Source organism: Channa argus, chromosome 11, assembly GCF_033026475.1.
Source record: "Channa argus isolate prfri chromosome 11, Channa argus male v1.0, whole genome shotgun sequence".
Taxonomy (NCBI): Eukaryota; Metazoa; Chordata; class Actinopteri; order Anabantiformes; family Channidae; genus Channa; species Channa argus.
Window position 1 is genome coordinate 19,417,602 of NC_090207.1, and position 24,969 is coordinate 19,442,570.

At 39.1% G+C, this 24,969-nt stretch overlaps 3 protein-coding genes across 20 annotated transcripts; 2 read left to right on the top strand and 1 right to left on the bottom strand.

The window, feature by feature from the left end:
* Positions 1-45: 45 nt before the first annotated feature.
* On the top strand, positions 46-8,382 carry rnf34a (ring finger protein 34a). Of its 16 annotated transcripts, none has more exons than XM_067520659.1 (10): positions 46-190; positions 835-1,053; positions 1,517-1,583; positions 1,686-2,072; positions 2,427-2,489; positions 2,928-3,129; positions 3,342-3,371; positions 3,610-3,651; positions 4,263-4,440; positions 4,643-6,189. In XM_067520659.1, the coding sequence occupies exons 2-10, from the start codon at positions 878-880 to the stop codon at positions 4,881-4,883; spliced, it is 1,386 nt and encodes a 461-aa protein (XP_067376760.1). In that variant the 5' UTR covers positions 46-190; positions 835-877; the 3' UTR covers positions 4,884-6,189. The 16 variants fall into 16 exon arrangements, 15 of the variants coding, with proteins under 15 accessions (XP_067376760.1, XP_067376766.1, XP_067376759.1 ...); XM_067520658.1 differs by having other exon boundaries at positions 106-190; positions 782-1,053; XR_010915518.1 differs by adding an exon at positions 8,280-8,382 and having other exon boundaries at positions 119-278; positions 4,263-4,688.
* Positions 6,571-16,222, bottom strand: kdm2ba (lysine (K)-specific demethylase 2Ba). 3 transcript variants are annotated; one of them, XM_067520654.1, is made up of 10 exons: positions 16,062-16,222; positions 12,440-12,664; positions 12,036-12,179; positions 11,123-11,209; positions 10,448-10,726; positions 9,522-10,336; positions 9,230-9,393; positions 8,961-9,122; positions 8,287-8,505; positions 6,571-7,758 (listed from the first exon to the last, which is right to left on the bottom strand). In XM_067520654.1, exons 1-10 carry the CDS (start codon positions 16,113-16,115, stop codon positions 7,577-7,579), a joined length of 2,331 nt encoding a protein of 776 aa, XP_067376755.1. In that variant the 5' UTR covers positions 16,116-16,222; the 3' UTR covers positions 6,571-7,576. The 3 variants fall into 3 exon arrangements, with proteins under 3 accessions (XP_067376755.1, XP_067376753.1, XP_067376756.1); XM_067520652.1 differs by having other exon boundaries at positions 10,448-10,733; positions 11,121-11,209; XM_067520655.1 differs by lacking the exon at positions 6,571-7,758 and having other exon boundaries at positions 8,348-8,505; positions 9,259-9,393; positions 10,448-10,733; positions 11,121-11,209.
* Positions 16,223-19,489: 3,267 nt separating this feature from the next.
* On the top strand, positions 19,490-23,833 carry LOC137136496 (calcium release-activated calcium channel protein 1-like). Its single transcript, XM_067521918.1, has 2 exons — positions 19,490-19,833; positions 21,596-23,833. Exons 1-2 carry the CDS (start codon positions 19,720-19,722, stop codon positions 22,130-22,132), a joined length of 651 nt encoding a protein of 216 aa, XP_067378019.1. The 5' UTR covers positions 19,490-19,719; the 3' UTR covers positions 22,133-23,833.
* Positions 23,834-24,969: the final 1,136 nt, after the last annotated feature.

A 24,969-nucleotide genomic window follows, 5' to 3' on the forward strand; every position in this document is an offset into this window, starting at 1 on the left:
TGTTAGGCCCACCTTGACCACTTTAATCCTACTCCACGTGGAAGAGGAGCACAGTCACTTCTGCATTTGTCCTGAAGATGGCAGCACGAGCACGTCGGTACGTGCAGGCTGCTGTAATATCAGACTGAAGAAGAATCAATAACATCGCCATCAGCGGCTGCAGTGGCGTATATGAAGACGTATTCAGACAGTTCAGTAAAATAAGTAACTCTTCATATTGCAATGTTTACACCGTCAACCTGTCCATTCGCTGTAGAGACACTGGAGCTACAATGAAGGTGCATTTTGTAACATGGCATATTTATCAATTGTAGCTCTGTTTGGACTATCGCTAGCAGCTAATGTTAATATTAAGTAGTAGCATCTAACGTTAGCCGGTGCTAGCTATTGGTAAAAACGATACAGTCTGACAGGTTTAAAAAAACACCGAATTCAGAGTAATGCTGCGCGGGAAATGATTTATGCGAATGTGTTTCTGTTTCTAATTTCTTGTAACGTTAACGTCAACTGACAGTTTAAATTACTGAACTGTGTAGCAGGTGTACTTAAGTGTTTGTGTTGTGGTAACGTAGCTGTTTGCTCTCCCTCTCTGCACGGTTTGTGCTTTAATTTGTTAAAACAGCCCTGTGGGTAAATCCCTTTTTACTAACCTCGTTTCTATTTATCACCCGTACGTGGTCAGTATGCATGCAATTGGACCCGCTTCTGCGGTAACCATGTATATAAGTGATTGTGTTGAACCCTTTTAATGTTTATTGTACTGTACCAACAACATTAACAGGAGTAATGTGAGCAAATAGCGTCACTGAAGTGAAGGTGTTCTGTGACTGACAGGCAGGGGCCTCCTCCATGTGGGCTTCATGCTGTGGTCTGCTAAATGAAGTCATGGGTACTGGGGCCGTCAGAGGCCAGCAGCCAGGGTTTGGGGCCAGTGCTGGACCCTTCAGATTTGCCCCAAGTGCGGGGTACTCTACATATCCACCCTCTAGCTCAGGGAGTCCAAGTCTTGTATGCAAAGCCTGTGGCCAAGCTTTCTCAGTCTTCAGAAGGAAGGTAAGTGCCTGGATGGTCTTCATGATGCAAGTATGCATGCATGTTAATTTGTCTGTAAAATTAATAAGAAAGAAAAGGTGGTGGATGAAAGGAAAATAATTTATAAAGAACTACTAAATATGGGCCATACTTGGCTTTGGAAAACTGAGTAATCAGTTTTTTTGATCATAGAACATATATTTCTTATTCTCACTTAAAGTGCTACTTGGCCAGGAGGCTTAACAGAGAAATTAGTCTTAAACCCAAGTTATTTACAAAATTACAGATTTTCTCAATTTGAAAGAAATTATGTAGAGCAGAATGTAATTAAGTTTTCTAATATTCAGCTGTGTAGGAGTAGAAAAGGCCTAAACTAACTTTTATTGGAAAGACAGACTCATTCTGTTTGAGCTTCACTCACTCATCATGCTTGTCTAATCCCAAGCCTTGCATTTCTTACTGTTTGATGTTTGTCACTTAAAAGATATGAGTTGCCTTCTGTTTCTGTACCTTGTGAGACAGAGCACGTGAATGGAAGTGGGAAAGATCTGGTGATGGTTATATGCTTTGAAATGTCTAATGCATTATTTTGATATAAGGAATTTTTAGCAGTAACACATCCATCATCTTTTTTTTCAATCTCTCTCCCATAGTATAGTTGCTGCGACTGCAAGAAGAGTTTCTGCTCGCTGTGCTCTGTGCTTCAGGAGAATCTTCGCATTTGTGCCACATGTCATTTGCTGAAAGCAACAGCCTTTCAGCGACCACGGCTAATGCGTCTACGAGTAAAGGACCTGCGTCAGTACTTGTTCCTTCGTAACATCCCCACTGATACGTGCAGGGAAAAGGAAGACCTTGTGGACTTAGTGCTCTGTCATCAGGGTATTGAGGAAGAGGAGGATCCTGACACTGGCAGTCTCCACTCGCATTCCATGTATACGCCTACCCCTTCTACCACCCAGTCTGCCTCTGAGCTGTCTGCTTTTGTCATCTCCCAGGAGGAACATCTGAGCAGAAGTGATAGCTCTGATACCAACCAGGTCAGAACCAGCTTTAAAACAAATACTTTTTTTAAAAATAAGAATTTGGATGCCAGCTACAATCTGATCAGTATTCTAGAAAGCAAACAGCCAAAAACCAAAGGACAATTGGAAAAAAGAGAAACACCATAACTAGGGCTCAGCTCCAAGCAGCCAGGATTCACTATAAATACTTGTCCTTGGCCTGCTTAGGGTGCAGTAAGCTTTTCTGTGAATGGAAGGTATGAGGCATTGTGCTTCTTGAAATATGACTGTGTTGGCTGATGAGCGTCTAATCCTAATCCTCAGTTAATGGAGAATTAGCTAGCTGAGAGTTGCATGTAGAGTACACTAATGTCTATTATTGTGTTGCAGGATATAGGTGATGCCACATCGGTGTCTCTCCTCAACTTGGACCCCAATGAACACACTCCTGAGGTGTAACTGAACAACTTTCTTGCCATCATTGTAAAATCATTCATATGTGAAATATTGACAAATGCATTTCAGATCTGTTAAATGTTGAGGCTGGGGTATAAATAGAAATACTCAGTAACACAACCATATCTTTAACTGAGATGCATAGAAACCAATATTTATTGGCTAGTATTCTATTAAATGCTAGTTTTTACTAAATATTTTCTTGCTGCAGAAATTACAGTGCTTTGCAGATTGCTGGACCACAGTAATATACTTCAGATGTTCAAATTCCAATTGTGCTTTTTGAACAAAGTAAGGAGTGATAAACAGAACCATCTATAATGGAAAGAGGACAAAGTCATGAAATGAACACTTTTTTTCGTTCATGTAATATTTATTAACGTTTATTTTTTTATTTTTAAATGTACAATTTAGTATGGTTTCTTATTCGTAAAGGTGAGTCCTCAGACGCGATGTCGGGCCAGAGCATCTCTCTCAGACATCTCCAGCTTGAGAGACATTGAAGGTCTGTCTGTTAGACAGCTAAAGGAAATACTGGCCAGGAACTTTGTCAACTTTTCAGGATGCTGTGAGAAGTGGGAGTTGGTGGAGCGCGTCAGCAGACTGTACAGAGAAACAGAGGAAAACAGGAAGTCATGTGGGTATTTCATCACTCTGAGAAAATACTACCGTTGGCAGTTTTCTTATTTATTAGATTTTAGAAATTGATAAACATACTTACTTTATTATAGTGGTTATGTATTATTCAGTGTGAAATAAGTGATAGTGTATATATACATGTATGTATTCATGTACTGAGCCCTTAACTCGGTGATGAAGTCCTATTTTGAATTTATTTTATTTTTGCAGTGGAAAATGTAAGCGGTACTGTAACCACAGGTAAGATGACACCAGTTCATTTGCACTTTCCTAGATGTCACTATTAGATACCACTTGTGGTTTTTAACCAGCAAAACCTGCTATGTGCTACTTGTGACAACATAATATATTGCATGCAGGAATAAACTTAAATACTTAAACAGATTTCTCCTAAACATGGGAAAACTCATTCCTGTGAGTTTACTCAATTAGAATCATGATCAACTGTGTTTGCTTGCTTTACACCTTCCCACACAAGTGGTGGCCTTCCCCACTCCAATCTGCAATGGTGCCATCGGAGGTAAGGTTTATGAGTTTCTTGTCACCGTTGCTGTGGTCACCCATTCAACCTGTGACTCGCCTCATCACCATGCTTACATTTATCTCCACCATATCTGTATTCATTCTCATTCATTTTCCAGCTCTTTGTAAAACCCCTGTGTGTGTGATTCTTGTGGAGTGGCATCACTCTGTGAGAATCTCTGGCTGTTTTAATTTTTTTACATTTTATTTAGGAAATTTATTTGTCATTTGTTCCATGTAGGCACATAAATTACATCTGTTGTGCTCCAGGAACATTGATCTATCATCAGATCAGTACCCCATGGCCATTTATTTATGTGTTCAATCTTTGACGCTAATTATACTGAGAACTGAAGTATGTTAGCCATCTTTCTCCCTTCTTTACCAGCTCACCTCCAGTCACAAAGACTGTGGTTGTCATAGAAACCTCTTGACTTATAGTCATAACAGCCATTGACATTTTTCAAGAGATTGAGTGCATGGCCTTACTAAGATAAGGCCTGCTGGTTAAGACAAGGTGTTTTATTAAGTCACCGACTACTTGTCTCCTTGACTACTTGTCCCTCCTCAGTGCATGAAATATCACTCATTTTCTTAACATTTCCACAGAGTTCCCTCTTTCTCTGTCTCGTGCAGATGGCGAGAAGGGCCCGCTTACGATCCACGATGATAACCTCTGCAGGATCTGCATGGACGCTGCGATCGACTGTGTTCTCCTGGAGTGTGGACACATGGTCACCTGCACCAAGTGTGGCAAGAGGATGAACGAGTGCCCGATCTGCAGGCAGTATGTTGTGAGGGCTGTGCACGTCTTCAAGTCCTAATGCAACGCTGCAGCTCAGACTGGGACTTTACCTTAACTCAATCATGCAGCTCATAACTTTTCAATCTCCAAATTACTTATTTTGTGGATGTTTGTGTTCTCCAAATTTTCTCATTATTTGCACATTTAAATATTATGAGAAATGTTTATTTTTTTTCTCTTTAAGATTTGACCCTTCATTTTCACCAGTGGGTAGAACAAAGGATCATTCTGTGAGTCATTCCTCAAGTAAACATATCTGTAACCTGTGTTTATTCCCAAGTGTTTCTTTCGGTTTTCTTGCAATTTTTCAACACGAAGAATGTGTGGCACTCAGCCACTTCCAGTTTTGTTACACACACAACCCATCACCCTCAGATCTGCCTATAAGCTGTAGCTGGCATTCAGTTCTGCTGAGTATTCTCTAGAACACCTATCTTCACATGCACTGCAAGTGAACACATATCTTAGTAACATTGGGGACAGACTGACCCAGGAAAGAGAGAGGATGAGTGAACTTGGTGCCAAATAATGGATCATGTCATCATGCTAGTGGCCCATTTTCCCTCCTGACTGGGCTGACCAGTGTGTGGTTGTGGATTGTTCAGCACGTTTCACCAGAAAGCACTTTGTTCACACTGTGTGTTAATATACCACTGCTCACAACACAGTGAAAACTATAACCAGAAATAGTGGCTGTCCAAACTTAAGCTTGACTGATGAAGTTTTGAAGGCTACTTATTTAGTTTGATCCGTGGGATAAGTTCCATTAGAAATGATTGAGCTTGTGTCTTCTCAGCCTGCAACTGAGCACGTCCTCTGCTGTTGTGACTCTCAAATACTGGTGATTGATAACGGTGATTTAAAATACTACTGATCCTGACTGATTATAAAAGCACTTATGAAAATGCTTTACAAGTTAAAATGACCACATTAAGTCTTTCATTACAGCAATAGCTAACCTCCGCTGTCACCTCTGTACTGTCTCAGCACTTAAGTAGAGACACAAGGCAAAAACCGGTGCTAACTCGTCTAACCATCCATGTTTTCTAGTTCAACTGTGGATGTAAAACTGAATGTGTTTTATTTTTATTTTATTTGTTTTTCTGGGGGGGGGGGGGGGTCATTATACATTGTTGAGAGTGGGATGAAGTGTCTTAACTCTTTTTAGTTGATTCTCATGTAGGATTAATGTATTAAGGTTACTAAAGAAATAGTTTACTGAGATGTGTGGTATGGAAAGTATATAGGAAAACTTACTTGCTAATGTATACTTGCATAAATCTATCCCTATGAGATGTATATAATCTATATATTTTAGTTTTTCCCATTGTGTAATAATCAGGTCATTGAAATGCCCCTTGGGTTGATTGGGTTGATTTATTATTACAGAGCTGTTTCTGCATATGTTTTTTCTGCCCCTCTTGATCCCCTTGCATAGAGCCGAAAGACTGGTTATCCCTTCCACTTTCTTAAATTTTAAAAGTTAAATCCCCATTTTCCTTATCCTCAAATCCTGCTCATATAGAAACATTCAGCTCTGTACTATGAACACACAAAGTCAACATTGCTGCTATTACAGTAAAGATGTCCCCTGGAATTATGAACATTAGCAGGGCAGGTTGCACTTTTCCTTTAGAGAGGGTGTTAATGTGTGCAAGATTTTGTCTGTCTATTGGGGAATGTTGGACTTTTTATTTTGGTAATTAAAACTTCTAATTAAAGTTTTTTTTATAATAATTCATCTCACATGGTGTTCCTCTATTATCTTGGATAATCTTGGATCATTACCGGTAAATCCATCAGACATGTCCAAGATGTGGACTAGTGAAAGAAGCTCCCAAAACACCTTTAAGTCCATTGAAGCTTCTGAGGCAGAGTTGGATGAAATTGCACATAAAAGCTGCTGTTGTCTGGGTTCTACACCAGTGAACGTTTTATGAGAGTGGCAAAGACAAAACATATCTGTATTACATCTCAGAGTTTGCCAGACAGCATGTGGGAGACTCTGAAGCAAACTGGATGGTCAGCTGAGACCAAAATTTCTAAATTAGCAATTTTTGTTGAACACACTAACATTTGCTAATTAGAATACAACAAAGAAATGTTCAGTCATTGTACAAATGAAAATTGTTTATTGCATATTAGCACATAAGTTTTGGATATACAAATATAAACATCACATTCACTTGAGGTGATAGCACATTACAGCACAACACCCAAAATACATATAATACACATACTGTGTGGAGTTTATATCTGCAAATCACTTATTTGCAGAGGTCTTAGTTTCTTATAGAGAAGCAGATGTGTAGGGCGAACAGCAATGTGTCAGTGTCAATTAAGTTGTCAGATGTAACTGTCAATGTCCGGCATCAGTTTTTTGGGTGTTCAACCCCACGACCCAGGTAATGCAACAGGCTCAAAACACCGAAATAAATCAATTGCAAACACTATTTTAGTCTATGTCAAATTACCAAGTAAATGAATAAATATAAACTGTAATAAAAATATTCAATAAATTAATGTTGAAATGATGAAATTCCCATCAAACACAACATTGAACAGTTCAATTTTAAAGGTATGAAGACATGATTGGGTAAGAGGAATAGGAAAATTGTTTACCATTTTACCATTCCAGAAATATTCTACATGTTAAGGAAGTATTTATGATCATTTAGGTTTGTTACTCTACATGCTATTTTTGTAAGCTCAATATCAAATACAGATTTTGGCACATGGGAGACAGTTTTTGTTCAGTCTCAATGTAATATTTAGCTCCTGAGACACTGTAAACTCATGAAATGATGCTTGTACAAAAATACTGTTTTCAAATATTTAAAGAATGAAAATAACCCAACAGTTAATTACAAGCACATTTTTATAAAAGTACAATTTTAACACAAATACATGCATGCCATTTCCCCTTTATCTGTCCAGTGAATGTTTATAATCTCCTTGCGTTCAAGTCCATTTAGGGTTTCCACCCAGAAATCATCTCTTCAGTTTATTCATGGTTACACTGATGCAGAGACTTCTCACAGGGAACAGCTTGAAAAAGGAAAAAAATGTTTCCTTAAGTGCAAAGACAGTCTTTCAGTAATTTCTGTCTCATTAAGAACTAGCTTGTCTTCTGCAGCAGTTTGTCCTCTTTCAGTCTAAATGGGACACTCACAGACATCTCTGCGATAAACCTTTCACATGCTGTCTTTGTCACTTGCTTGCAGAAGCGAAGGTCGATCTGACAGATGCTTCCACAGCGCTTGAAAAAGTTTAGTGAATGATCTGTGACCCGGTTACAAACTAAAGAGAGACAGAGAATGCAGTGTTTAGTCACAGGTTTGAGAATTAAAAAGCGATGTGCATGGATGATTTACAGAACATGCACTCCCTAGCAAGAAAAGCCACAGTCAGCCATACGTTTGGAAATGTCACTTTGCAATTTACTACTGCAAATAAGTAAAACACAGGTGATTTCAATGGCCCCTTATTTGGCTTTAGAAAACTGTGAATGGGAAAGTACAGAGATGTACAGACTGTCTGTACCCAGGTTTTCTACATAAAGGGTGACTGGTTTTAATAGTTTTATCCCCTAGTTTAATTAGGGAAAAAGCATTGGTTTGACCTAGGCACCTCCATTTTGTTTTCGTATAATAACACCTACTTGAATCTTTGCTCTTACCGATTATCTGTAGTACATTTTAGTGATTAATGAGAATATAATTCAACCAACTTCTTTTATTAAAAAAAAAAAAATATATTAAACATAGAACCTGGATACCTTTAAAACTGATGTGTGTGTTTTGCTTTTCTTTTGGTCCCAGTTCTCACCTGACAGATTGATTACCGTAAGGGAGTCTCTGGTTGTCGTCCCTGTCGCAGTCAGCAGGTTGACAGACTGGTCATTGATGTGGTTGCAGTAGCTGAGGTCCAGCCTGGACAGCAAAGGCATCTGCCGACTTATGAGACGTAAAGATGTGTCGGTGATATCCAGACCTGCCAGGCGCAGGTCCTCCACATTCCGCAGCTTACAGCGGTTATCCAGTTGACCTGTCAGATTGCCACATGAGCAACATCACTGATCTGTCCTTGTATTATTGTCCTTGTGTCCTCTATGGTGGACAAGGATATATAGGATATCTGAAAGCTATTAAACAAAAAATGCTATAAATGAGACTTGAGAACTTGAAAACTGAGACTCCCATGTTTTACTTACAATAACAATTATTTTTAGTTGTCTCAGTCCTAACACCTATACATAAAGGAGGCCTGAGATGTTCCTGAGCTTTACCCCTGAAATAGTTTGAATTCAGTGAACATGCCACATAGTTCTTGTGTAATGGGATCAGCAGCTACACTAATGTTATATTTGTTGGACAGTTGTACCCTGGGTGTCACACAGTAGGCACCACAATACATTCATACATGTTAACATGGGAGTCAGAAATCACACCCTAAAGCATTGCAGTGCTTTTGCTTTTGCTCTGTCAACCCACTGGTTCTACCTGGTCTGTTGTCGGTGGGGGGTGAGAGGAGGTCCCTCATCTGTGCGTCTTTGAGTCCCTCCACCCACTGGACATCCAGGGTGCGCAGGAGAGGGCAACTTGTGGTGCACAGTGCAGACACAGCAGCCCAAGAACACCCTGCTAACTTTAAGACTCGGAGACCTGAAAGACATGGCAGCACTTTAAAATAATGATGTAGAACAAGTCAAACTAAAAGGGTGAGTGGAATTTGTGTGTCATCAAATAAATAAATGCTTAAAGTTGGGTACCTGGCAATCTATTAATAAGCCAGCTTAACTGTTTTTTAGATATGTTGGTCCAGCTGAGGTCCAGCGAAACTGGCTGTCGGCGGATAATCCCACTTAGCATGAGTGGAGTAATAGAGTTGCAGCGGTTTAGATCAATTGTTGTCCAGAGTCTCTTATCACAACACCTTGGTGTCAGAAAGAAACATTTTGGTTAGAATTTCAACAAGCTCTTTTTTTGGTCACACTTATTTGTAAACTGTGCAATATTTGCGAAATCCTTAAATATATAATTACGTGTGCACAGTGCATTTACCATCTGTTCCACGTCTTGCACACCCTCATGCAGACACAGAGCTCCTGGTGAGAGAGATAGCGAAACATTTTCATCCAAACCTCACGCTGTATGACATGCGTTTTACCATCTTTTAGAAGTAGTCTGTCAGGAGGTGGGCTTATGGGAGGGGGCCGAATGACGTGCCGCTCCATTTGGACACACTTGGGTGGAGAGCGTGGGGGCACTGGCCGGTTAGTTGGAGTGCTCCTGTTGAAGCCTAACGGAGTGATCTGACTCGGGTAGAAGTGTCGCAGCTCCCAGGGTGTTCCATTCATCTCTTTGGTCTTGAGGTGAGGCCTCTGGTCCCCAAGGTCGGTGCCATTGCGGAACAACCTCTTGGGCTCCTCGTTTTCAGTCTCTGGCTCAACCTTGAGGGGTTGGCGGTTCTCGTTAGCCAGGCAGTCCTCTGTCTTTAGGATTTCCTGATTCAGTGCTTTGCTCAGCTCTCGGCTCAGTTCTCTATTAGGCAAACGCCGCTTACGTCGAGCTTTTGGACGTGGACCTTTTTCCTGGGTCTCGCTCCCGCCTTCACTGCTGGGGCCGGCCTGTGGGGAGCTGCAGTGAGACTGGTCGCTGTCTCCAACAGGAGTCTTAATGCAGGGATTTAATAGTTCATTTTTGAAGTCCTTGTCATCCCCTTCTTCTTCAGTGTCTCCAGAACGCCACTTCCTCTCTACAGAACTCTGAAAGTGAGGGTCCCTTCCTTGTTTATCCTCTTCCTCCTCACATGCGTCCTCATCTTCTGTTTTAATTTGGTGCGGCAGTTTGGAAAAATAAGGGTCGTCTGACTTTTCCTAAATAATAAAAAAATTTATAAAAAAATATGGCATAAGAATTTTGGGAATTCCCTCGTAACATTTGGATGGTAAATATCTTAAAAGTCTGAGTCTGTAAAGGATACAAACCTTTTTCCTAACACTGAGATCCTCCTCCTCATCGTCATCAAACAGCTTCCTCTTTTTCCTCAATTTGTCCTCAGGCCTGGGTCGGGGCAGACCGCTAGGGGAGAGCAGTGGTGGTGGTCGATGGACAGAGTCCTCGGGTCTATGCCTGGGTGTCTCCTCTCTCTCTGGTCTCTTCTTGGCTGCAGAAGAAATATCCCCCTCCTCCTTCACAGGCTTCTGTTCCCTTAGCAGAGAGCCAGGGAGGTTGGAGGCGTACTTGAAGCCTGGACCCCTTTTTTGCTTCAATACCAAAGGGGACAAACAATTGCAAGACAACTTTATACCTTTAGCCTATAGCAACAAGAAAAAAAGCTGTGTTACAACTGTACCTAAGCTTAAATAAGTTTTTCTAAAATAAAGACCAAAAATAATAATAAAACACCATGCATGTTGGTAGTTTCCGGCTTCTGTGGTACAGTCATATGACTTTCAGATACTAAAAAAGTATAAACAGGAAGTGGCAAGCTGATCAACACATAAAACGAAATAATGAAAACACCACAGAAAAGTTAAGCAACTAATAACTATAACTCAACAAAATCTTAGTAGTGACTAATTTATGTTTCAGAATAAAAATGAAACTGAATAACTTGTTACTTAATCTAAATCTTATGACTCGCACATATTTGTACTCACTTTTCCACTTTTCCCGGCATGATTGCATTTGGGACATTCCCAGCAGTTAGGGAGTTCATCATTCACCACTCCTGAAGCATCATTTATCTAAAAACCAACAAGCAAAGTGGCACAAGAACAACAAGCTTTAACGTATTCCTAAGTACAGTTTAACATAGACTAGACAAGGGAAGTGAAAGTGACTGTTGTGGAGGGTGCCAGTTGGGCAGGTCAGTACAGTTCAACCCTTGTCGTCGTTTACAAGCAGACTATTGCGTTGTACATTAAACTGAAAAAGGGAAGTAGAGTGAAAGATTCCACTTGAAGAGCTCAAATGTACATTTCTAAATGGCTGCAATGTACAAATTAATGTATGATTATGTATAGAACTTAAAAAGGGATATATCTTTGTTGTCACAATCTGCAAAACAATTCAATAGTGCACTGTTGAAAAACTGGTTTGACAAATTCTACTAGCAACAACCTGTTCTTCATGTAACAGTTGCACAAAAGGTGTGTGCTGCTTTACAGTCGTTTTTCCTTTATGAGCTCAAATGTCTTGTCTGCTTAAACATGCCCTTTTTGAGGCAATACCCTTTTATAAATCCAAATGTTTTTAAGTCAGAAAACCCTTTAAATCAATCAAGCAATCGTTATTTTCTTCAAAACAAGTAGTGGGAGTGAAAAACGTCTAACTTGATATTGTCAGGCTGGAGCCATAAAAACATTCTGACCACATAAGAGCGATGACTGTGTTCAGTGTCACAAAAACAACACAATTTTAAGATCAAATTACCTCAGTGACTACATGCAGACTCTTCTGTTGTAAATAAAACTCACAATATGTTACGATGACTTGGGATTCCTGGCCCACTACTTTAATACAAACAAATCACTTCACTAAGGTGAAGTTGTTTCAGCAGGGACTAAATACCTTGAGGCAGCTGGGATGGACAATTTCATTGCAGATAGAGCATTCCATCAGCATAAAGTTGAACTTGTCCTCCTCGTCCTCCAGTGTGTCCTCCTTCCCTGCTTCTTTACACACCACACACATCGCGGTGTGCGGCAGGACAGGCTGCACATACCAAAGACAAATAAAAAATATGACTAAACAAATTTAACCTCAATAAACAATGTTGTGATGGGTTTTTTTCCATATGAAAAGATGTGACAGTGTGCTAGTTTATTGACAGCTAATACAAGCCTGCAATTTCTCAAACCTTTTCTTTAGGCTTATTTATTGCTAAATGTGGCAAAAGGGTCCTAAAAATACAAATCCCCGTTTCATTCTACCTTGAGAAAATCTGTGTAATCTCTACGATACTTTTGACTCACCGCAATGCACTGCCTCATAATGCAGGACTGCTTCATGCGCCCTGGTCCTCCAAATTTCTTCATGTCCTTGCAGAAGTGGCATTCTCCACACTCTGTCCGGAGGCATGCTTCGCACTTTCGGCAGCGTGTCCTCCTGCGTCTGGCTCCGGATGAGCTGCGGTTAGGTGGCAGCTTAACAGCTGATGAAGTCCCCATCTTGGGCTTTGGCCGGTTGCCTGCTCGCTGCTAAAAAACAAAGAGCTAGAAATAAGACTTAGTTGGAAACAACACATGCGTCAGCCATTGTGACAAGACAAGCATAATAATAGGTGCAACATATTGTACAGTCCTTATTAAAATGGTTGGTTTCATTACACTTGAAGCCACATTTGAAGAAAAAGCAACATTTTCTTTGAAATCAGCTTGAATTACCAAGAGTAACACTTTCACACACTATGGAAATAATACAAGTAACACTGGCTTGAGCCAAAAAAATGGGACCCTAATAATATTTTGTAACACACCGATTGAGGTACCAACACTTCCCATGTATGCCTTCATCAGCTTATTTGTACCGAGTATCTGATCATCAGGATAAATATCAAAATGATAAGCTGCATCAACACAGTAAAGAGATGATTTATTTCTGTACTAGAGTACTAGTAGTACTCCTGTTTCTGTTTATATTTACTAGACTATTGTAAATTAATGCACATGCTAGATAAAAGTAATCTATGTGTTTTCTTAAAAAGAAATGAATTTTACAACTCCTCAGCAAACTGAGACACGTAGAATCAGATATTAAGAAAAGATGCTCACTTCACATTTGCACCAACCATGTAGTCAAAACAACCTTACATTTCCTGAATGAAAAAAAAAATAAATAAATAAAAAAAAGATAGTTATGATTAGCTACTACCCATGTTCACAGTTTTGGATAGCTTGTTTTATGCAAACAAGAAGATTCTTAAAAAATTAAAAACTGGTGATTAATTTTCTGCTGATTGACTCACTGATAAATCAGCTAGTCAATAACTACACTTCTACTGATAACTACACTAACAGATTAACTATACTCTTGGACGTCATTCCTATAGTGGCATTAATATAACCTATGAATTTCTTTTATCAAAGAGTTGTAAACAATTCCTACTTATAGTGCTTTTTGTTGAATAACACACATATACTGTATATGTGACTCATGGTGAGTACATGAGAGAAAAGTGACATGGTAGCGTAATTGAAGTCATCTTACACCGAGGATCCACAAAGACAAACACACACCACCCAGCTTTAAATCTGAACTCACATTTGTGAATTTGTCACATCTATTTTTAGTCTCTTTGTGGCTCTCATGGCAGGACTGTAAAGCACCGTGAATATGAGACAAATCATTATAGTGATTCTTGTTCTAGCAGGAGAGGTTACCTTGGCAACACATGTTAGTGACCGTGTTATACAGGACTGCAAGAGATGGATAAAAATAAGCTCACATTGGGAGGTTATGGTTTAATGTGAGCACTTTTTTTTTAATGCCATTTACTTGATTACTGATTACTATACACAGCCCACATACTACTGATAATTAATACTGCTCTGTGAGCACTGAATTTGTGTAAATAAAATAGCATTTTGTTAAATACTATGCATGTTGAATTCAGTTCTGGAGACAACGGGCAGGTAGAACAAGTACACCTGGATAAAATAGAGATAGACATTATTTTGCTTTCTAATGATATTACCAAGGAAGAGTCGAGAAACCAGTTCTGAACCTGTTGACTGACAAAAAACCTTCTCAGCAGATTAATGATGTTATGGGGTTGTCCAGACAAAATCAGGACAACATGTCCCTTCATGTTTATAACAACGTGTTCCTCTTAGCACTTTCTCAGAGCAGGATTAGGTTTTTTAAATCACCAGGCTTTGTTTTAAATTGTATATTTTTCGCGAACACAATAACTTGATCGTTTTATGCTGTTACTAAAGGAGCATTTTGTCAAAATCTGAGTAAATCCATGTGACAGCTTTCCATAAATCCTGATTATGGAAATATGGGAGGGAGACATCAAAGGAAGGGCCTTGCTGGTGCTGCAGGGTGGCTGTGACTATCAACATCACACGACATTTTTTTTTTTAAATTCGGCTTCCTCATTATTTTCCTGATCTTGTTTGACCAGTCTAATGTCCTATCTAAAGTTAGGTTTGCAGAGCTTTTGAACAAAGGCTCAGTGCACAGTTTTCCCCAGAACATAGGACCCCTGACCTGACCCAATCTTCTGATAACAATAAATAAATGGAATAAATCTATCACTACAAACAAATCAGAGCAGGCTTGGCCACTATGCAGAGTAGTAGCTGCAACTACTAGCTGACTGGTCTAACTCTGTGCAGTAATATGCCAGGAATCTTGGTCTTGTTGCTGAAGCCAGTGAACAAAAACATGGCTTATATTGTGAGCGCAATCTTCTGACTCAGCTTGATTGTTGATTTCACTGAGAGGAAGTCACAAGACTCATCACCTCCTGCTCATGTACAGTAGTCCATAACACAAACAAAAGTGAGTGTTACAGTCACCAACAAGGAAAGAGTTCAAAATACCCTGTCTGATGAGGAACTGTTATGGGTGTTGTAGGTTAACACTGCTTAAGCACAAGGAGCTGGCTGCCATGTAAACTCTTCTCACATTTCTCCTGCATTGTACATGCCAAAAGTCTAATGGAGACTTGTGCAATATCCTATAAAAGCCTTCTTATAAATCATTAATGCTCTGACTCCTGCTACAAATGCTCAGACCAGAGCTTTGTCCTGATTAACCTCATACGACACAGTGTGTTGAGTGTAATGTCAGACCAAAATTAGCACTGCAGTACATTTCTCCTCCTAGTGGGAAGCAACTAGACGGAGTGCAAATCACAGCAACTATAATGTTGCCAATATCGGAGTGGTCACTGGAAACCAGTTTGGGAACCACTGGACTACCAGGAAACACAGGCAGAGCCCGCTTCATTGTTTCTTTTCCCCATCCCCCCTCCTCCGTCTCTGCTTCAACAACATTTTGTCTATAGCCTTCTTAAAGGCACAGAGTGGTGGGGCAAGTTTAGGACTAATGAGGAAACTGACCACAACAAAGCATGAAGAAATTACACAGTTAGTGGACTGGAGTAAATCACAGCTGTAACCAGCAGTAAGTTGGACGGTCTTACAACCAGGCTAACAGAGGACAGGGGGGTTGTGGTCCCAACCAGAAAATAACAACACTGCTGGATGAAAGTGCTCTGTAGGAGGTCAATACAAAATGGGTCAGTGGTGGCTGATGATGACCGAGGCGGAGACGGCACGGTGTGTGTGGACGGTCTGGGTATCAACTCTGAAAAGCAGCCAGTCCGTTTAACTTTAAGCGAGAAATGCTTCGCTAGCTACTTACTGATACCTATAACCTGGCAAACCACAGAAGAAGGTTTAAAAGACACGTTTATTTCGGTTCACCTAGACACAGAGAATGAGAGCGGGTAAAAGCAGACGTTGAACAACTACAGAAACCCCCCCACTCAGCTCACAAAAGCTTGTTTTCACGCAGCAAGCTGACAAACAGCTCTAGTCTTACGCAGGGACAATATAATGAAACGTAAGAAGCAGCTCTGACCTGCTCAGACTCTGAATCATATTCCTCATCGTCTCCGCTCAATGACAAGGCCATGGCTCCTCTCTCTCATCGTCTGTGAAAAGCAGAGAAAACTAACATGGCTGAACAAGCCTCCAGCTCAGCTCAGCTCACCCCCCTCCCCAGCACACCGATAGAGCAGCTGCTAGCTGCAAGCTGCCTGTGCTATGTTCACAAACGAATAGAAACGTGGGAAACACCACTTCTTGCTACTTAATTCACACACCGCACTCAAGCTAACAGTCGACTTAAAACCTAAAGACAACTTTATATGCGCGTTACAAATGTAAAGGCCTATGTTAACATTAAAGTAGGTTTAAAGGTAGCGCGTATTATAATATGTTTTGGCGTTGACCTTGCCATGCGTCGAAACAGTGTTTCCAACGTGCGACTTGAATGCAGCGCTGTTTCAGGAACTAAAGATAAGCAGGTATATCAAGAAGGTTCACTCCTACAAACATCCGTCGTTGCTTCTGCAGGTTTTTGTGGCATGTGTGAGTCAGAGAGTGACGTTACGGGTTAAATGCTACAAAGGTTCAATTGATTTATTTACCGCCCTAATCCTCAAGGGTTTCTCCTCAAGTATTCACAGGGCTCAACCTTTTTCACATTATGAATGTTACAGACTTATTCCAAAATTGATTACATTCATTATTTTCCTCAAAATTCGACAAACCCCATAATTGCAACGTAAAAGAAAATCTTTGAAATCTTAGCAAATTTCTTAAAAAGAAGAAAGAAAGTATTCACAGCCTTTGCTCAATACTTGTTAATACTAAAGTCTTTTTGAGTATGATGCTACAAGCTTGACACACCTATTTTTGGGCAGTTTCTTTGCAGTACCACTCAAGCTCCACCAGGTTCGATGGGGAGCGTCAATGCACAGCCATTTTCAGATCTCTCCAGAGATGTTCAATTGAGTTCAAGTCTGGGCTCTGGCTGGGCCACTGAAAGAGATTCACAGAGATGTCCTATAGCCACTCCTTTGTTAACTTGGCTGCAGCTGCTTAGGGTCATTGTCCAATTGAAAGATGAACTGACACCCCAGTCTGAGGCCCAGAGTGCCTTGGAACAGGTCTAGACATCAAGAATGTCTCTATACATTGTCACATTAATCTTTCCCTTAATCCTAACTAGTATCCCAGTTACTGCCGCTGATGGAGGCCACTGATCTCACAGGGAAATTTTTCTGTACCCTATACACACTTTGTCCTAATGAACCTCATAAGACACTGTGTGTTGAGTGTAATATCAGACCAAAGACCAGAATTAGCACTGCTGGTGGGAAACAATTACACAGAATGCAGTTGAAATCACACCAATTGTGTATATCAATATATATATATATATATATATATATATATATATATATAGATATAGATATATATATATGTATATAGATATATATAGATATTGATACAGCACAGATGTATCGGTAAACTATATATATATCTATATATATATAGAGTTGCTCCAGCGGATTCCATGAACAACTGCTGAGATCTTTGTCCAGAAGTGTGTCGTCCTAGGAACAGCTAAGATACTGCGCAAGTTCCTTTAAGCTCCCAGACCTCTGGTAGAGGAACTGAGCTTGAAGGAAGGAATAAGACCGTCCACAAAAGAATGGGGTGGGTGGGGATGTATATATTCTTTTAAATATATACATACACATGAAATTAGTCTGACCCTCTCTAAACTTTCAATTGCATATTTCCAACTGTTCAAAGTTCGAGTACCTATTGCAAAACATGCTGTTCTTTAACAAGGTGATTCCCCGCAAAATCACGGTGTGATTAATGGATCATGTCTGATGCATGAATATAACATTACATTTTCTGGTTCAATGAGAATTTGTGTTTAAAAAGTCCTAGCTGCTCACATTTTGACATGAGATTATGAGATGAAACCAGACAGTGACATTTTTAGTTGTGGTACACCCACGACTGTTGTTAGCTTTTGGTTTTAATAAAGTGGTTAAGATGAAGAAATGACCATTGCATGCTTCAAATTAAATGCTCTACTTTCATGATATAATATTACTGTAGCATGAACTTTTTACATTTTCCAAATATTTCTCCCAAAAGTCAAATATCCCCAGCTTTTTGTGAGTAGTGTATAAATACACTGACTGTACAATGTAATGCAATCCAATACAGCAGCTCTGCCATGAATTCTATTTTTGAAATATTATAATTTTTCATTTTTTAAATTGAAACTGTGAGAAAGGTGATAATTCTTCCCTGTGTTAATTTATGAGGTTGAAATGGTTAGTCCTACTGGAGTGCATTATAAGAAGATGGTTACTGTTTTGGCCACCTAATTAATTTTAAATAGCGTGTTATTCGGGACTGCACTGTATGATATAAAATGATAGTGATTTAATAATGGTTTATGGATGAGACAAGATTTTAGAGGTGAAAAATGTTGCCCTGTGGCGTCACCAGGTGGTAGTGTGAAGAATGAGCATTTAGCAGACAGTTTTGAGAAAGCAGCCTGTGCATTAAAACATTTTTGAATGTTTTCAAAAACTCCAGCAAGGTCAAATAACTTTGACAGGGGTCAAATAACTTTGAGCTTGCTGGGTTGAGAGGTACTACAATCATAGCTGCTTTCCTGTGGACCAAAGTAGTCACTGCCCTTGAATGCATATGACAGTATTTTAATCTACATCTTCTCTGTGTTTAGATAACAGGACCTGCTTCCACTGTATCATCAGGGAACAACACTAACACATCATGATCTTACAGGATGTAGCCTAATAGCCTACTATACAGCGTCCATCTAGGAATTTATGGATTGCCGTTGTACACAGAAAGGCAAATATGAAACACAAAATGTTCTTACTCTGCTTTTCCAAATTATACTCTCCCCTTGAGATGTGGAGTTGATGGTGGACTGCCAAGATGTTGTACATGAGTACTTCAGGACTTCCTTTTTAATCTCTTCTTTACACAGTCATAGATTTATTCTTATGAACATTAAAATGTCTATATTTCTCTACATCATATGACTAAGTAAAAGCTTTTTTTTTTCATTTTCACGTAGGATTACAGTAAAACAACCACATGTTTACACATTTGACGGTAGATCTGTCTACTTTGTGACTGTAAACTTGTATTTTCTGTTAGTATTTTCAAAAGCCTAAATATCTTACTGTTGTACTGAAACTTAAATAACACGGAAGGGAAAATACAGCAATAATAGCCAATTAATTGATGATTATTGATTATTATTATTTGATTATGTCAGTATCCTTGTTTGCTTTGGTCTGAGATAAGTTTTAGGACTGCTAATAGTTAAAGTTTCAAAAACAAAGCGATGCTAGTTAAGAACCAATTTTGACAAAGGGGGTCCGGCGGGGGAAGGCGAGCTCCTGCAGCGCTCGTGGAGAGCAATGGATTGTGGGTATCGTGTGTTTCCTGAAAGAGGGTAGGAGTCACTCAGTCAGCCGCTGCAGGGAAGTTTTGACATAGTTTCGTAGCTTTCTGTAGGCGGTATAGTTTTTTTGTTTAAATGTGACTCCACGTTGGAAACTTATACTCTGCGTGGGCCTTTTTAAATGATATATATCAGTGGCGATCATCGTTTGGATTACCCAGATTTATATTTATAAACTACATTTTTTTAAAAAACTTTCGCAATGAGTTTGAACGAGCACTCCTTGCAGGCGCTGTCATGGAGAAAACTATACTTGAGTCGAGCCAAACTAAAAGCCACCAGTCGCACGTCAGCTCTGCTGTCGGGCTTCGCTATGGTAAGTTTTCTTTGACTTCATTGGTTCCGGTTACGCTGGTCAAAACATTAACTGCATGAATGCAAGGCAGGCCGTGAACCGTAAATACATACGTGACGCAGATTGTTTTTAAGGACTGCACTGACACGCAGGTCTAATGACGGCCCCGTGCATTCATATTTACAGTGAACCGCTTTAGTTTCGTAAAGACTGTTAAATGAACTCAATAGGCCAAAAAAACCAAAAAGTTGATCAGAAACAAACGGGAACCGGTCCGTTTAGTCATCTGTTGCTTTGCGCAAGACATATGTCACAGAGCAACAGCAACATAATAACGGGCCAAGTCAAGAGGTGTGTGAAAGTTTCAAAAGGCTAATTTAACACCCACATGATCGCCAAAACAACGAGACAGCACATCCACGCATTTTTCCCTGTACATGAACACGCAACGAAAAGCAATACAACATAATATAATAAGTTAATCCTCCTTTTTGTAAACATTTTAACGTCCACCATAAACACAGCACTGTACAATATAAATAAAAATATTATCAAACTTATAGTCTGTTCTCTGGAAGGAGGTATGTTTGGGTCATCAGATATGGTTTGATCTCTTACCTATTTGCAATTAGTGGTTAGTGTAACAAAAGTGTATTTAAAAAAAACAAACAAAAACAAAACTCAAACAATACTAAGTACCTCCTTACATATTCCATAGGATTTAAGAGGGTAAGTTGTATCAGGTGGTGCTGATTATCAGCCTTTGATTACCATCATCAGCAGGTGTATAAACCTCTATAAAAGCAAATGTCTTAGATTTAGAAAAGGATCTGAATCTGCTGTTAAATGTTCTACACTGGGAAAGATTATTTAGCATTGGAAGGCATGTATGACAGTTGCCAGATCCCCGCACACTCACCCCAAGGTCAGACTGTGCAGTGCTCAGAGAAATGCAAAAAGCCCCAAGTGCTGCTTCTCAAAGCCAACATGCCTCACTGGGCATTGTAAATGTTAAAGTTCATTATTGCACAATTAGACGAAGACTGAACAAGTACCATTTATTTGGAAGAGTTACTAGGAGAAACCCTATTCTGTGCAAAAAGTACATGTAAGCATGACTGAGGTTTGCAAAAGTGCTTGTGAATAAACAACAAGACTTCTGGAAAAATGTTCCATTCCAAATGTGACCAAAATGGAATTGTTTGGCCTAATGCTAAAATAACAAAAACAAAATACACCACTTCCGCAGAAACACCTCACACCCACCGTAACTTTGGTTGTCTTTACCATGGAAAAAAACTTTTAATTGGTTATGGATCCCTTTTATATAGGCAACACATTTTGTAGAGTCATAGTGCATTTAATGTAAACATAACAGGCCTTTTTATTATATCACTGAGGATGCATTAACCCTTGACCTTTGACACAAATACAAATGGTAACTCTTCTCCTTATGATACAGATACTTAAGATGTCTGCTGACTATCAATAGGATCCCAGTGCTCTGTTTTTGTTTTTCAAAAATTCTAAATCCATATAACTCCCTGTAAGGATTTGTATTGTATCACAAGGCCAAGAATGAAGGCAGACTAAGCAGCCCAGTGTGCCTGATGAATTTCAGTGTTTGTCTGCCAAAGTTTCACAACACTTACTTTCATAACTGTCACCTCTATTATTGAAGATGCAGTATAACCCTAGATATCATAATATAAACATTAATTCTGTAGACACTACTTTTCTTTAAACATGTACATGCCAATATTCTTCTTTTTGATTTTCTCAGGTTGCCATGGTAGAGGTACAGCTGGAGCAGGATGATAAGTATCCTCCAGGGCTGCTGATCGCCTTTAGTGTCTGTACCACAGTACTGGTTGCAGTTCACCTTTTTGCCCTCATGATTAGCACCTGCATTCTTCCTAATCTGGAGGCTGTCAGCAATGTTCACAACCTCAACTCTGTCAATGAGTCTCCCCACGAGCGCATGCACCATTACATAGAACTGGCCTGGGCTTTCTCCACAGTCATCGGCACCCTCCTCTTCCTGACAGAGGTGATGCTTTTGTGTTGGGTAAAGTTCTTACCCCTCAGTGATGCACCGGATGGCACCATAAGTTCCGGTAAGGCAGCGGCCATCGCTTCCACCTCCATCATGGTGCCATTTGGGATTGTTTTTATTTTATTTGCTGTCCACTTTTACCGCACACTCGTTAGTCACAAAACAGACAGACAGATCCGAGACCTGGAGCAAGTCATCCAGCTGCAGAACCAGCTGGACAACAGCACGGAGAATGACCTGAAGGCTGCTGTCCATTTTCCTTGATTATAGCCAATCAAATTACAACATTAGAAGACATTCAGTAGTGCTTTTCTTGTGAAATCTCATAGATAAAATAAATAAATAAATAAAAAGCTTAAGCTGTCCTCCAGAAGCTTTTTTTTAAAAAAAAAAAATGTTGCTGGTCTTCATGTTTAACCACTTCTTTAAAATCTGGGTCAAGTTGAAGATCCATTTCTGATCAAAGCAGTGACAGCAAAGTAAGGCTACGTTTTCATCTTTGAATATGACTGAACAAGGATGGAACTCTTTTTCAACGTTCAATATTCAAATGATATGTGCTTTGATTCAGTTCAGTGGTGCTGATTTCTCTGCAGGTTTTACTGGCTTTAAATTATTAGGCTTTGTAGTGAGCATCACCACTCCTTTATTATCGGTACAAATGTCTGAATGTTAACCTGACTATTTGCATGTTTGAAAACCACAAATTATGTCTTAGTGCATCACTGAACTGAATTATTACATGTAGCTTGTTTATTTTGCTAAAGTTACCAATTGGATATGTCTTATATTTGCTCCTTTCTCCCTCCCTCAGGAAGGTTTTGCAGTCTTCTAACATTACTACTATTAATCCTCACTTCAAACATTTGTAAGCATAGGAAAAGTAGGTCTTTAACAAAATAGAATACTGTAATGTTAACATTCATCAGTGTTTTTATGGAATCTGAGGCATCTTTGCATTTATTTAAAATCAATGCTAGTCAAGGGTTGCTTTTAACCAAATTGTATTATTGAGGTGCACATATTGTGGGGGTTAACCAAAATCAGTTCTTAAGTGTAGAACTTTGAGCCTGATTTAACCAGTGTTAAAGATGCACTTTTTGCCTTTGAGAATATCCTAAAAAAACCCAAAAACATTTCCTTATTTCGTGTTTCTTTTATGGTTAAAATATACTGTTATAAAAGACATGCAGCCGTTTTGAAGGAGTATTGTTGATTGTATTATTACAAATCTTGTGCAAAATACAAATGCTGTGTAAATGTTTGTATGTTTTGTGTATGTTGACATATTGTTATGGTTAAAGCATTTAAATGTAAGTGTGGACTAAAAGGTGTATGCCATTTATTTTGGCATGGCACATTTTAGTTTGATTCACTTTTCCTGTTTCCTATTTGAAGTTTTAAAAACTGTAACATACAGTATTGATATGTAATACTGGATATTATTGCAGCATGTTTGGTCTTTAGTGTCCACAGCACAATAGCATGTGTAGGCCACAAGCTTATAACATCTGCACTATTTAATTGTCCTGAATATTTGCTAATATGTCTGACACTAAGCAGAGAATAAAAGGGCTCAATACCTCGTCGTGGACAGGGCACTTCTATAAGGAATTAAAGAGGTTAAAAGTTTATTCAGGTCGACTGTACACACTCTGGGACTTGCTTCTCTTGGGAATAATCACATGTGCCTTCTTTGAGAACAGAAGTTTTTGTTTGTTTCACAGCGTGTTTTTATTTTTCTTAGTTTTTTTTTTTTTGTGGCGTATTTAACCCCATGTATGTTAATGTATATAGAAAACTTTTACATATTTTGTTAATGCCAAGCTTTAAAATGAATTTTCAGCAAATGCTCTTTTAAAGTTTTTGTGCGGTGTTTACAGCTTGAGACGCTGCAGCTTTTTAACCTGGTATGAATCACCAGGACCATTGTTGCCAGTTTGAATAAAACACTTTTGAAATGGGTAGTGTATCAATGTATTATTATTATTATTATTATTATTATTATTATTAGTTTATTTCCCATGAAAATCAAACAATCTTGGACAAAAAATTTTATATGCCAGAAGCTGCTATTTTGTTGTTTCACATCTTCCTGCATTTGGCAGAGCACCAAGTACAATATTGGTGTTGCTCTGGGTTTAGAAAAGTCCCACAGGCTTTTGTTTTGTTCTAACAAACAAAAACCTGTGGGACCCACCAATACTTCTCAATTCATACTGACAGGAAATGGTTTGTCTGGATATCTGAATATAAATGACAGCATTCTATCCCAGTGGCCAGAGTTTCATTGTCATGAGGATTTTGGGGAAGCATTTACTACAAAATTATGATAATCGTCAGATTTTCAGAAATGTATCTTTAAGGATTTGGAGCAATTGGTTAAATGTATGCCAGTGTCTCATTATAAATTAAAGCTAACACTAAATTGAAACCAAATGAACTGCCAAAGAAATAGTACAACCTTTTTAGTTGATTCTCAACCACACAAGGCATGTGATTGTTTTTCTCTCATACCACTGAGGTCTAATGTCACACACTTGTGTGACCTGTTTAATCGCGATTTAAAAAAAGAACTAAACCTTACCTGATGTGTAATAGAGAAACTCTGGCCTGCTATACTTAATATTTACAGTTTTATAGAACACATTTCTGAGAGAACCAAATTTTTTATCTTAATACTTAATACTCCAATTATCATATTATTTTATAAACCCTTTTCTTACTGTAATTTATTAGTGTATATTGTTGTGAATGTGAGTGTGAATAGTTGCCTGTCTGTGTGTCTCTCTGTGCTGGCCCTAAAATAGACTGAAGACGTTTCCAGGCTGTATCCACCTCTCACAGACAGGCAAATACTAAAAATCCAGTGACAAGAGCAGTGGAAAGTGACAGAGTTGCTGTTTATCTCGCACCTCTGGAAAGAGAGGAATGTGTAAAGTATGATCAGTAAACTTTTCCCACACCTCCTCCTCTCCAACAATAACAACCTTGAAATCCTACACTGGTGGCTGGTGTGTCTGTGTTTGCTCCTGATCCTTTCTGTCACATGTTTTGTGGAAAGAGCAATCAGGAAAGCTACTTCCAGGGATATTCCGGCA